Source organism: Delphinapterus leucas, chromosome 3, assembly GCF_059928025.1.
Source record: "Delphinapterus leucas isolate spDelLeu-1000000601 "Yukka" chromosome 3, BTC_Dleu_Yukka2, whole genome shotgun sequence".
In the NCBI taxonomy this organism is placed as follows: Eukaryota; Metazoa; Chordata; class Mammalia; order Artiodactyla; family Monodontidae; genus Delphinapterus; species Delphinapterus leucas.
Window position 1 is genome coordinate 50,640,408 of NC_143131.1, and position 14,713 is coordinate 50,655,120.

General features: G+C 32.5%; 1 protein-coding gene across 3 annotated transcripts in view; it reads left to right on the top strand.

Annotated features, from left to right (window-relative positions):
• The window catches only part of KIF2A (kinesin family member 2A), a 70,649-nt gene that overhangs the window by 48,069 nt on the left and 7,867 nt on the right, over window positions 1-14,713 (top strand). For 2 of the 3 annotated variants that reach the window (XM_022596798.2, XM_022596807.2), the window contains exons 9-18: window positions 349-511; window positions 2,567-2,657; window positions 2,757-2,820; window positions 3,403-3,494; window positions 3,859-4,001; window positions 4,305-4,509; window positions 5,251-5,361; window positions 6,384-6,451; window positions 10,904-11,054; window positions 14,348-14,449. In XM_022596798.2, coding sequence (XP_022452506.1) covers window positions 349-511; window positions 2,567-2,657; window positions 2,757-2,820; window positions 3,403-3,494; window positions 3,859-4,001; window positions 4,305-4,509; window positions 5,251-5,361; window positions 6,384-6,451; window positions 10,904-11,054; window positions 14,348-14,449 — 1,190 coding nt within the window. Of the gene's footprint in view, window positions 1-348; window positions 512-2,566; window positions 2,658-2,756; window positions 2,821-3,402; window positions 3,495-3,858; window positions 4,002-4,304; window positions 4,510-5,250; window positions 5,362-6,383; window positions 6,452-9,753; window positions 9,868-10,903; window positions 11,055-14,347; window positions 14,450-14,713 lie in introns of all 3 variants that reach the window. The other variant, XM_022596781.2, reaches the window with a different exon arrangement.

Here is a 14,713-nt window from a genome sequence, read left to right on the forward strand (position 1 = left end):
TGTTTGCAATTTATTTTGATAATAGCAGAAATCAGATTGGTTTGGAAGAGTTAAATGTAAATCATTTCATTTGTACATAACCATTATACAGATTTCTATGGTTAGGTCTGTTGATGTGATACTGTTCTAAGAATCTTTGCCATTCCTGGCTTTACAGAAATCTTGATTTTTTTTTTTTTTTACTTTGTTGTTGAAATATTCTGTTTACTTGAATGGCATATTTATGGGATATTTATATTTACAGGACTTACTACTTTTATCAAAATTCTTACTACTTAAAATAATTTTTGTGCATTAATTCAAATACTGTGAAAATTACTGGGCACTGATTTTCATTTATTCTTTTAGAAACTCAAATGAAAGATCTTGATGTAATCACAATCCCTAGTAAAGATGTTGTGATGGTACATGAACCAAAACAAAAAGTAGATTTAACAAGGTACCTAGAAAACCAAACATTTCGTTTTGATTATGCCTTTGATGACTCCGCTCCTAATGAAATGGTTTACAGGTAGGTAAATTTGTTTTAAATCAGAATTTTGTTCTTATACTGTGTGTTTACCACCACCACTGAAACTTATGTTGATCTTGGCATATCTCTCCAGAGGTGTAATATCCTTTTCTTTCCCCCTGAGTTTAAACAAATAAGAATATTTAATAAACATGATAATGAATTTTAACACTTGTTTTCTTTAATGCTCCCCAAATCAGTTTTCATTAATGATTAACTTTATACACTATATAACATACCATATGTATGGATAAGAAATTTCTAGAAAACATTTTCTGTACCTCTAGAGATGGGATGTGGCTATTTTTTACTTTTTGATCTCTGCAGTAGTGAAGAAATTTGAAATAACTGTTATACATCCGTCACTTATTTGTCTGAATCTTTATTTAGCACATATGGCCACTTAAGGAAAAAAAGTTCTGTAAATCTACTTGCATTTCCCTAGTTTTATCATTTCTAAGCTTTGGAATAGTTTTAGTACATGAAATTCTTGCATGTTCACATGTTCAACTTACAAACAACTCAAACTTACATGTATTGTGCATTGATATCCCACATTTTTATCCAAATTTAGATTTTTATACATAGTTTGTAAACATTTACTTCTTATTATTTAATAGGTCAGTTTTAGCAGCATTGTTATTTCAGTCTATATTAAATTGTCTTGAGTTACTTGAATGCTATGTTTCATTGCCCTTTTATTTTATAAATTTGACTGGAAAACAGAAAGTTAAAGGGTTAATAAGAATCCTAAGAATTGAAGATGTTATAAATGAGATAAAACCAACTCCACTGGTCTTAAGCCAGTAAACTGGGAGTTCAGCTGTAGAGAAAGAGGACAAAACTAAAGAACATGTGAATGCTAGATAGAGGTATTGTGAAAAATTTGTTTTGAAAGGGAATTATAAATTGTATATTTTTTACTTTTTTGAGAACTGAGTCCTGTCCTCCCCCCTCACTCCCTTCTCTGCTTCCATTCCTGTCTCATAAAATATGTCTGTCTGACTTTTGTAATCATTTTCAAGAAATCACTATAAATAAAAGTATGTTTCTGTGTATGTGCTAGATTTAGTAAACGTATTTCACCCTGTATTTATGCTTCTTAATTTTGCCAATATTGATTCTCTCCCCTTTCTCTTATCCTTAACTTTTATGGATTGAGAAGTTAGCTTTTTTTTTTGGTCTGATCACTCTTCAGTTCTTTTTGATTAGAACATTTTTCTGCCCCTTTTGTTCTGTACTTTCTCCAGTTGTGCCTTTAAAAAAGAAAATCAATAGAGCTGTATAAAGTGTTCTACATATATTCTTTTGAAGACTGTGTAAAAAGTAGATTTGTTTTCTATCATGCTTTTAGGGCTCTGCTCAATGAAGTATTTTTTTGTCCCTCCCTACCTTTTTATTTTAACTCCAGCAGTGATTATACCAGTACATAATATTTGGGCATCCTTTTCCTGAATCAAGACTATCAATTCAGAATTCATTGTCTTATAAGCATAATTTATATTTACTTACATTCAAGGAAATTTTACCACTTTTATACTTGTTTAGATAATGTTTTTGTACTTTTTTCCCCTCTAGCTTTTCTGTATTGAGATTACCACTCTTGATTCTGTTTCTGTTGAAACCATTGATACTTTTTTTGGGTTGGGTTGGGGTTTTTAGTTTTGGTTTTGGTTTTCATATCTGTCCTACTTGTCTGGCTGATATTACCATATTTTGTTGTTATTTTTTAAAACTTTCCTACTGTCTTCTATATATTATGTCTTTAGCTCAGTTACTATCAGGTTTTTTTCCCTGTCCATTATTATTGTGGCCCTTGTTTATTTCGGAATTATTGCTCGAAAATATGCTTTAAAGAGCTTTAAGCAATTCTAGGACATGGGTATTTAAAATTTTAAATCAGTGGTCAATTGTGGCCTCGCAGTTGATCCCACTGGTTTGTTAAAAATCTTGGTTTAAGATTTGCTTATAATAACACTTGATATTAGTTTTATTGTTTATTTGTTTAATTTAAATATTAACTGTATGTTCTGACTGGTACATTTTATTTTTAAGGTTTACAGCTAGACCACTAGTGGAAACTATATTTGAAAGGGGAATGGCTACATGCTTTGCTTATGGGCAGACTGGAAGTGGAAAGACTCATGTAAGTAATTCATTACAGTTACATCCTGGTATGAAGCCAGTTTACTTTCCTTATAGCTTAATTCTAAGACCTAAATTCTATTTTCTTTTTAACATATAGACAATGGGAGGTGACTTTTCAGGAAAGAACCAAGACTGTTCTAAAGGAATTTATGCATTAGCAGGTAACTCCCCTTTTTGCATATTATTTATAATATTTCTCTTGAATATTATTCAGGTGACTTGGAAATAAGATTTGGAAGTACTGTCCAGAATTTTAAGGGTAACTAATGCTATACTTACTATATATTATGTCAGTTTTAGATTAGCAGACTGTTTTGAAAAGAACTGTGCTTTGGGGGCAAAAATCTTGATTATGTTTGTGTTGTAATCTGGCACATTGTTGGAGCTTAGCGTTTGTTGTTGAATAACTGCTTTGTGAAAAGTTTCCATTTGGTATGATTATGAAAGTAACCTTATTATGACTGCCTATAATTTTATGCTATTTATAAAGATAAGTAGTAGCATTCTCTTCTTGAATATGAAGGAGAGTGGCCTCTAAACTTTAAATGTAGAAAAACTATTGCTACTATTTTTTTTTGAAAATTAATATCCACTTTAATCTTCATTTTTCTTATTGATACTGTCATTCTAGGTAAACATTAGTTGATTTGAATTGCTTTTTTAAAACAGAAAATTTGAATTGCTTTTTAAAAACAATATTTATTGCATCTTAATAAATTTTCTCCATATGCAATTATTGACAGCTCGAGACGTTTTTTTAATGCTAAAGAAGCCAAACTATAAGAAGTTAGAACTTCAAGTGTATGCAACCTTTTTTGAAATTTATAGTGGTAAGGTAAGTGGAAACTTAAAAAAATAATTTTTTGTTTTTTAGTTTTTTAAATTATGGTTAAAAAATGCATAACATAAAATTTACCATTCTAACCATTTTTAAGCGTAGAAGTTCAGCAATATTCACATTGTTGGGCAGTCATTGCCACCACATAATTGTTATATGTATTTGGAATATTATGTTAAAGTTCTGTGATGAGATTTTTTAAAATTCCCTTTGAAACTCTTTAACTTCAGTATCGATCATTATTATTCTAATAACATTATTACTAGAATTCTCTGAAATAATTTTCGGACTCTGAATGACTCATTTTTATAGAACTATTCTTTTTTTATTTTTAAAGCTAGCTTTCTTTCTTTTTTTTTAGGTTTTTGACTTGCTAAACAGGAAAACAAAATTAAGAGTGCTCGAAGATGGAAAACAGCAGGTTCAAGTGGTGGGATTACAGGAACGGGAGGTCAAATGTGTTGAAGATGTACTGAAACTCATTGACATAGGCAACAGTTGCAGGTAGCTCTCATTTTAATTAAGAAAGCAAAACAGTTTCATGACCAGTTTTAGATACTTTCAAAAGCAAAGCAAGGATGTTATTCAGCGCATTTTGGACGTAAAATCATTACTCATAAAAACTTCTGAAGTATGCCAGATTAAATTGTATTAATCTGGTTATGTTTGTGTTGTTAATTCAAAATGTCTCTTTTGTATTTAAATAATTAAAACTGAATAGTTTTTTCTTTTTTTAATGAAAATATTGTGGTTTGCACATATAAATTGAACTTTTTACATATCAGAATGTTCTTAATTACATTGTAGAACATCCGGTCAAACATCTGCAAATGCACATTCATCTCGGAGCCATGCAGTGTTTCAGATTATTCTTAGAAGGAAAGGAAAACTACATGGCAAATTTTCTCTCATCGATTTGGCTGGAAATGAAAGAGGAGCTGATACTTCCAGTGCAGACAGGCAAACTAGGCTTGAAGGTGCTGAAATTAATAAAAGCCTTTTAGCACTCAAGGTAAATAAAGTGCATTTAATTGTGAAAAGTCTTTTACTTTTGACTTCATTTTTGTTTACTCAGTTACAAAATTATACTATTTGTTTTTCCTAATAAGTAAGAGAGGTATCAAAATTTAGTTGTTTATGTTTGCAGTTATAGATTTATATTGTACCCAGAAATTTTCTTTACACATATTATTTATTCTTTTTAAGGTAGATAAAGATCTGTTAGTCAGCAGGCCAATTCCAATGCTGCTTAGGGAGATTCCAGAGGGCCTTAATCATTAATCAGTCTTTTTTCTTGAAGGAGGGCAAGGAACCATAAAACTGAGCTAAGAAAGTTTCTCAGAAAAATGTGGAATGGCTTTCAAAAAGTTAGGCCACTATTATATATCTTCCTTGACTAGCAAAGCAAAGAAAGCATTCTGTTTTTTTCTTTTGTAGTACCACTTTAAAAGTTTAACTTTTTACAGTTATCCTACTGCCTGTTATTTCTAAACACTAATCATAGTCTCCAGAAGAATCTTTTGGAATTAATAAAGTAGTCTTTTGGATTGGGTTTTTTTGTTTTCCAAATTTCATTTTCTTGAATTAGGATTTATGGGAACATTTCTACTATGCTGTAAATCTCTTAATAGAATTTTCAGAGCTGATCAGATCTTAAATGTTAGGGTTATGGTAAGAGGTGTTTTAAATATGTTCATTAAGATTACTGTTTATAAGAAGTAAAATCTATGAAATTTGCTTTCTTAATTTTCAGGAGTGCATCAGAGCCTTAGGTAGAAATAAACCTCATACTCCTTTCCGAGCAAGTAAACTCACTCAGGTGTTAAGAGATTCATTCATAGGTGAAAACTCTCGTACCTGCATGGTAAGTTTGTTTTGTTTTAATCTTAAATGAATAATTATGTAGTATATATGGGAAAATTATAAAATACATTAATGACAGTCATTTAAAGTCTATTGTGAGAGATACAGTGATACTTGGAAATGTGGTCCCTGCCCATCTGATAGGATTATATTGTAGTTATAATGCATTCTACTAATTCCAACATCTGAGTCTTTGTGAGATTGGTTTTCATTGATTTCTGTTTTCCTTGCATATTGGTCACACTTTTCTATTTCTTCATATATCTAGAATTTTGGATTATATAATTTTCATTATGAATGAATATTTTATGGACACTCTGGATTCTGTTATGTTCTTCTAAAGATTATTGATTTTGTTATTGTTGTTGTTGTTATTTTAGCTGGAAGTTAACTTAGCTGAACTCCAAACTCTTGTCTCCCCAGCTGTGGGCATCAACTGACCTTGAAATCTCTGTTTAGCTCTTTTAGACTTAGCTATGTTTCTTGCAGTCAACCTTGTGTTCAGGGGTCAGCCAGAGATTTGGGTAGTATAAATATATATGTAGAATATGAGTTTCTTCCTCTGTGGTTATTTCTCTTCTGGGACAAACTTCACTTCCCAGCTGCTATGGTGCCTACCTCCAAACTCCATCCTTTAGTTTAACCAGTGAAACTCCAGATTTCTATTGAAGTTTTAGTTGTCCTGTGTAACAGCAGCAGAGTTTGCCCTTAGGCAAAAAAAGTTATCAAAAGTAGGGGCGGACAGTCACTCAATGTTACTCCCTTCTTCTAGGTGTTGACCTCCATTTTCTGCCTGATATTTGATCATTTTGTGGTGCCATCAGAGTTGTTTATATTTTAACTGGAGTTTATAATTATTCTTTGATTATGGGTATGAGATAGTGAATTATCTTGGAGCTAAGGTATCATTAATAACTCTTTTTTTAGATGACCATATTAAAATTAGACCTGACTGAGCCATATGTCAGTATTACTTGTCATCATTTATAACATTTTCTTTACCTTTGCATTTTTCCCCCATAGATTGCCACAATCTCTCCAGGCATGGCATCCTGTGAAAATACTCTCAATACATTAAGATATGCAAATAGGTATGAGAAATGGTTATTTATTTTGAAATTTGAAGGGAATAGAACAATATATGGTTTGATTTAATATCTGATAGGGTAAATCTTAGTGCATTGCTCTTTACATTTTCAAAAAAAATTTGCATGTTATTCATTGAAATGATGTCTAGAATCATTTTGTCATATTCTAAAAATAATTGGAAATGTGTTGTGTAATTTGGGAAGACATATTTTTAGTAGAATAGGTCTTAAAATTATAGAACATGATTGTATTTTTCCATTAACCAAGTTATATTTCATAATATTTTACTATATTTAAATCATGAAAATTCTTATTATTATATTAAGACTCAAAAGTAAGTGAGTATCAGGAGCCAGTCCGTATTTCTTAAATTGTTTTGCATATGCTGAAAATTATTTCTGATAATCTTAAATATTATACATGGGGAAGCTAGGGTTTAAGTAGGGATAGCACAGTTCTTTCTGGTGTTCTGTATGGGTTACATTTTATTATTTATGGCAATAGTGTTACAGACGTTAATAGACAATTACATTATTACAAATGAGAGGATAAAAAGCGTTACACATTATTAAAGCAGTTTATTCCTTATAGTCACAAAATGCCCTTGGAATTTTGGATTGTAATAGGCATGTTTATATTTGTTCCAGAGATTTGTTCCCATTGCTCTTGTTTTGAATGACTATATATATAGTTTTAAATTTGTATTATCACATATTGCATTTGTGATTTTAACCTAGAGATAAAATTCCTCTTTGTATTCCATTTCTAGTGTGGAGAATCTCTTAATTTTGCTAAACATGAGTATTTGTACTATTTTTTTGTTTTAATCACTATGGAAATTTTATTTTTAATCTTTCATTAAAGTATGAAATACATATGCATACAGAAAAGTACCCAAAACACAAGTGAATAATTTAATGAATATTTACAAAGTGAAAATTCCTGTCATCAGACCAACAAATAAAACATTTCCAGTCCCCCAGAAAATTCCCCATGTGTCCCTTTCTAATCACGAATCCTGAATAACATGCCTAAATCCATTAATTTCTACCCCAAGGTAGCCATTGTCCTGACTTTTGTGGAATAAATTTCTCAATTTTCTTTCTCTCTTTTTAAAAATAGTTTTACTACCTATGAATGTATCCCTGAACAATATAGGTAGCTGTATTTGAACTTCACATAAATGAGATCATACGCTTTGTTCTTTGGTATTTTGCTTTTGCTTCAACTAAAGAGATTTTTAAAAATCATCAGTAAAAACTGTTGGAAAGTATAAACTTATTGACCTTTTGTAAAGATATTAAAAATAATAACTTTTAAAAATAATTGAACTTTATTTTTAAATTTAATACCCTTTAAACTTTGAATTATAAGATTCTAGCTATGAACCTTTATAGTACTTTTTTTTTTTTTTTTTTTTTTTTTGGTGCGGTACGCGGGCCTCTCACTGTTGTGGCCTCTCCCGTTGCGGAGCAAAGGCTCTGGACGCGCAGTCTCAGTGGCATGGCTCATGGGCCCAGCCGCTCCGCAGCATGTGGGATCTTCCCAGACCAGGGCATGAACCCGCGTCCCCTGCATCAGCAGGCGGACTCCCAACCACTGTGCCACCAGGGAAGCCCCTATAGTACTTTTAATCATTCTTTGTAGTGAACATTTTTGGTATTGTGGGGTTTTTTTCATTAATTTAAAATGCTTCTTGTTTCAGAATTGTTCACGGGAGAGATGAGGAACAGCTTAGTGTAGTAAAATGATTGCCGTGTTGTAGAATTAAAACCCTCCATGTCTTCAGACTTCTGGCTGCAAAGGAATCCCCCTAATGTGAAAATGCTTTATCTGGTTATTCCTCTAGTTCATTTAGGTCCAAGTAAAATATTTTAATTTATTATCACGTAATGTGATTCATTTGCAACCATTACTAACCATCTAGGACAAATAATTCTGTCTTTTATTTCCATATCTCTAGGAATAAAGATTTTCAACCTCATTTGATAGCTCATTTGAGGAATATAATTCCTGCGTATAGAATAGTTTAGGTTGGGCAAGAGAGCTTTGAATAGAGGAAAAATGTGTGATTAGGGGCTAATAGGTATCTAAATTAGGAGATTCTGAAAGAATAAGTAATGGGGTTGGGAGTAAAAAGAGTTATTAAGTCAGTATTAGAAATTTAGGTTTGTCAGCACGTGTGTAAATAAGCTTTCCAAAAGGATAAAGGCAAAGGAATCTGGTATTCAACCTTTCAGAGTAGATATTACCAATAGGTCAAAGAAAGATTCTAAATAAAAGAAATTATTAGTTTGATCTATGTGACTATCTTTGATGTATAACAATAGTAATTTCATTTAGTTCAACCTAAGAGAAGTAATGAGAAAAACAGAGAATATGGTTAGTATATTGAAGTGTTTAAACATAAGGTTCGTACTCACAGCTAGGTTTGAACCTCAGTTATGCCACATTCTCATTGAATGAACTTGGGTAAGATACTTTATTGCTCTGAACCTATTTCTCATCTGTAAAGTGGTGATAATAATATCACAATATTGTCGTAATGATTAAATAATATAATGTCTAAAAAATATTAATCATAATATCTGATACATAGGAAGTAATTAATAAATATTGCCTACTGTTATGAAATGGGATTGGCCTAAAGAGGACATAGGGAGTCACAAAAATTGGATCATAAAAGCCATGATTTAGTTAAGTATAACTGTTAGAGACATTAGCAAAAGCAATTTAAATTCCATTGCTAAAGGATTTTTTTCACCATTGTTCGTCACCTGAATCTCCAAACACAGGAAATTATCTGAGTGACTGTTTTCTCAGTTTGTTCGAGGATTGCTTTATAGCTAATACCATTCTAGGTGCATAGGAAAGAAGTTAATTAATTATAAATGGTGTATGCCATTAGGACTTAATTCTCTTGTGTCCTGTTTGAAAAGACTGCAAGAGTGTTGAGGACTCATTAATGCTAATAAAATATTCATGGTATTGACTACACAAGGAAATTAGACATGAGTGGTCATGTAGCTAAATACAGGGCATTTCAAATTTAGGTGATGGACTCGTTAAACTTCTAGAAAGATCATGAGAAAAGGAAGGACTATGTAGTAGGGAGTCAATAGAACAGAGGGGTTCAAAAGCCTCTTCACATTGATTATTTTTAAGATAGTGTAAATATATTGTCATAACAACGTTGATCCTTTTCTAAACAAATTAAACTGAGTACTAAATGCAAATTTGAAATGTGCATTGCTGTCTTTACAAGAGCATTTTCTTTTAATTTGTTGCTGTTTTGGTGCTGCAGAGTAAAGGAGTTTGGAATTAGTCCATCAGACATTCCCTTCTCACAGGGTAGTGGCAGTCGCCCTGATCTCTCTCCTTCTTATGAGTATGACGACTTTTCTCCTTCAATTACCAGGTCTACTTCATTCTATACATAAGATGTTTATTTTAATAGTTTCTTTTGGATTGTGCTATGTATACATGTTTTATAGCATTTACTTTCATAGCATATACTTTTGTCCTGAGCCATTTTATTTTTCATTTTCATTTTGTTTGGCAGGTGGTGGTTATACTGCATGATCTTCATTTTTATTTACTTTATTAATTTGCTTTAAAATGTTGATGATTTAGAATTCAGGCTTCCTTTTCCCCTCTCATCTTTTTAAGGATGATGTCATCTTTGCATATTTACCATTGAAGGATAAACTGTCTTATTTAAAATGAATAGTTTACATTCTTTCTGTCTGCAAGGAAATCACAAGGCTCCTCTTGACTTAAAAAGTGTACCCTCTCCCAGATATGTAAATTGAAGTTTAAGGGGTAAACTTTTTTTAATGATAGAACTTTACAGCTTATAAGCTTTATAGATTAGAAATATTTCACATGTAGCTATTTTAATTGAGCCTTCTAACTACCAAATCTGCAAAGTGTATTAAATTCTTTGATTTTGGGGGACTTCCCTGGCGGTCCAGTGGTTAAGACTCCACGCTTCCACTGCAGGGTGCGCAGGTTCAATCCCTGGTCAGGGAACTGAGATCCCGTGTGACACACGGTGCAGCCAAAAAACAAAAAAAACCCTGATTTTTGACTGTGATTTATTTATTGATCTAAGTGCCACTGTTAGCATTTTTCTATTCAGCAATTTAGTTGCAACAAGTGTCTCTTATTTATTTTGAAATACTGAATCTGCATACTTCGTTGATTCTCAATTTGTAATGCACAGTAATTATGTTTGAAGTAATTGTAAAGTTATATACCTAAGTAAATTCCTAAAGCTTCACAGCTAAACATACCTTTAGTATTTCAACAGATTTCAGTTAGATTTGATCTGGAAAGCTGACATCATCAATATTAATATGTTTATTGAATTGCTTTTATATTAAATAGGTTGATATTTCTTGTTCCTCTGCATGAATCTTTGTTAATTATAGATACCTCTTATGTGTTTATAGGGTGAAAGAATTGACTGTGGATCCAACTGCCGCTGGTGATGTCCGTCCAATAATGCACCATCCACCAAATCAGATTGATGATTTAGAGGCACAGTGGGGTGTGGGGAGTTCCCCTCAGAGGGATGATCTAAAACTTCTTTGTGAACAAAATGTAAGTGACATAATATAGTTGTAATTATCTAAGTCATTTCATCCATAGCAGAATAAGTGAAAACTATCATCTAAATCAGGGATCAGCAAACTACAACCTATGGGCCTGCCATCTGTTTTTACAAATAAAGTTTTGTTGAAACATGGCCCTGCTCATTAAGACCAGAGGTGACAAAGATTGTATGGCTCACAACCCCAAAATATGTACTAAAGTTCACTGACCCCTGATCTAACTATTCTTTTTTCCAGATTTTATACTGATGTTAAAATTTGGGGATTTTTAAAGTAATACAGGGAAAAAACAAGTTTAAGAATTGTACATACAATATATCACATGTATAAAGCTTAGAAACAAGATTATGGACACATGCACATGCATTAAAAGGATTCATGAACTGTATCAAAAATGGAAAAAATCTGACATTTGTTAAATCTGGTTGCTTTCTGTATTTTTGAATGTTTGGTGACATTTCATAAATTTAAAATTTTGATTCCCCTGTTACTTAAAAATAATAATATGTGCCCACTGCATAAGGACAATGAGGTATAAAGAAAGAACAAAAAAGCACAAACACATTTTCACATAGTTATTTAACTTCATTTTTTAAATGTATAATCTATATAGTTTTGTATCATTCTTTTCCCACTAAGAATCCTATAGTGGCATTTTCTTATAATGATAAAGGTAGCATTTATTAGTTGCTTACTTCATGACATATATTTGCTAGGCATCTTATGATCTGGTATAGTCCTCACAATTCAGTGTGGTAGGTACTATAATTATCCCCGTTTTTAACTTGACTAAGATCATACAAGTAGTAAGTACTGAAGCCCAGCAGGATTGAAATCTGCGTCTTACTTATACCAGAGTGAAATCTTAGGTCAGCTAAATTGATTGCTTGCTGCAATAAGATATTCTTTGGAAACAGTATAACTTAAGTTAATGTTTTTATACTTTCCAGCAGGTATTTTAAAGTCCAAAATATTCTAGAGTAAACAAACGGATATCCTACTTTTTGTTATCATGTTTCAAAATACTCTACAAAGTAGGACTCAATGCAGCAGTTCTCAACCAAGAGTGACTTGGCCCCTCTCCAGAGAAAAATGTATGGAGACATTTTTGGTCGTCACAGGTGGGATGGTGTTGCTAACATCCAGTGGGTTGAGGCCAGGGATGATGCTAAACATCATACAATGCACAGGGACAGCCTTCCTCCTCCCCCCAAAAATGTCTGTTAGTATCCAAGTTAAGAAACCTGGTTTAAAATAAGAGTTCTGGGCTTCCCTGGTGGCACAGTGGTTGAGAGTCCGCCTGCCGATGCAGGGGACACGGGTTCGTGCCCCGGTCCGGGAAGATCCCACATGCCGCAGAGCGGCTGGGCCCGTGAGCCATGGCCGCTGAGCCTGCACGACCGGAGCCTGTGCTCCGCAACGGGAGAGGCCACAACAGTGAGAGGCCCGCGTACTGCAAAAAATAAAATGAAATAAAATTAAAAAATAAAATAAAATAAGAGTTCTGAACTTTGAACCATAGAGGATAAAGACCTAAAAATGAAATCCTGGCGTTAGTCTATCCCCTGTCCCCAAAACGTTTGAAAGAGACTGCAGTTGCTTTTTAAATCCTTAAAGCAAAAAAAAAAATTCCTTAAAGCAAACCCTGCATTGCTTCTAGATACGGTGCTTCCAGAGATATGGAAAACCAGAACAAGATAGGCACTCCCTATAGCAGATCTCTCACATTTTATTCTTGCATCTATTGGGTCTTTGCAGGACCTTAATTTGGAGAGGTTGGCTAGGTGACCAGAACTAATCCAGAGGCTTTAAGCATGACATCATAGGTTCTTGCAACCTCCCTTATATATGAAAGAGTGTGGATTTCTTTCAACTTTGCCTTCCCCAAGGAACTGTCTTGAGATGGTTCAGCATTAGCCTTTAATTAAGTATTGGTGCATGTGTACATATTCTTATTGCTATATTAAATTTTAACAAGGTAGATTAAAATGGGATAGTGTCCAGGACATGCCCTGGAGATAAAAGTAATACAGGTAGACAAACTAGAGGATAACCAAGTGCATTCGAATTCCATAAGTAGTTGTATAGACAAAAAGTATTCTGAGTGGGCTGCGTGGAAGTGATAGGAGTTTGCATAATATCTTGAAGCAGAGAAAAGACAGGACGTTCTTGGCTTGGCAGGGAAGTGGGCAGACAAAATGAGTAAAGGTGGTTGACTGTGTGTTTACCAGAAGGACAGAGAATATGAGAGAATCATGCCTGCATGTCCTGATTAAAAGCAGATGGCTATTTTCCCAAAGAAAAAATAAAAAATTCTTCAGCCAACTTGATTATATAAACTTTTAGGGATGGCAGCTTATTGATGAAAGAGTCAAATAAGTCAAAGTCTACTTATAATATTTAATTTAACGAAAATACATATATTTAGAATTGTGTATTTTATTTGAAAAATGTTGCTTTTCCTACTGACATTTTATAAAACAATTTTAAGGGTACTTCTCAATCACTACAGCCACATTTTGAGGAAATAAATCATTAGATGTTAGAGTTGGGAAGGAAGCTCAAAAAAGAAAGCAAGGCCAGAGAAGTTTGACTTGATGTAGGACCAAAATATATGTTGCATATACATATGTGAGTTTTTGTTGATAAAGTTGTGAATTGTCCATTAAAATTTCTGTAAAAACCAGTAAGTAAATTGTAGAATGCAATTCAGAAATTAAAATTTAGTAAGAGTTGAATCCTTCAGAATACCAATTTGATAGTCACAGTCATGAAAGATACTATGTTTACGTCTCTCTTCTAGTGAAAAGAAATTTAAGACATATATGTGAATTAAATTGTTAGGGAAAGTAAACAACACTGAGGAAATATTTCAGTATATTTCTAGCCTGTGATAAATGTATTTCTGAAAAGTTGCACTCCAAAAGAGATTGCTTATTTTACAGTATATTTCTAGCCTGTGATAAATGTATTTCTGAAAAGTTGCACTCCAAAAGAGATTGCTTTTTTTACAGTAATTCTGCAGTAAAGCTTGGGATAAGTGAAAACTGTCTCTTACTGATGTGTTTAAGTTTGTCTTACTGAGTGTTATGTTAAATATTTTTGACCCATAAAAAGAAATTGTGGCTTTGCCTTTCATGTTTTGTTTTAGTTGTCTTTAATATTCAAGCATCCTCAATTTCTAAGTTGCATTTTTGTAGATGACACAGAAAAACTACTTTTTTATTATAACATTTAAAATATAAACTTATGTCATAATTTTTAAACTATTTTTATTTTAAGGAAGAAGAGGTTTCTCCACAATTGTTTACTTTCCACGAAGCTGTCTCACAAATGGTAGAAATGGAAGAACAAGTTGTAGAAGATCACAGGGCAGTCTTCCAGGTAAAGTAAGACAGAATCTTTAATCAAATGTTTCTCTAGAAAAATTAACTACCAACTTTTGTAATTCTTTGAGTATCACACTAATCTAAAAATAATACTTGTTTATGTGTAAGTATATGTGTATTTGTAGGGCATATGACACAGTACGTTTTGAATAGAATGAATGATCACTACAAACAAACTTTCTTTGCAACTGTGATGGAAAGATCTACTTTATTTCTTCTGTTCTCCCACTTCATTTGCTTTTGTCAGTTGTCCGTTTAT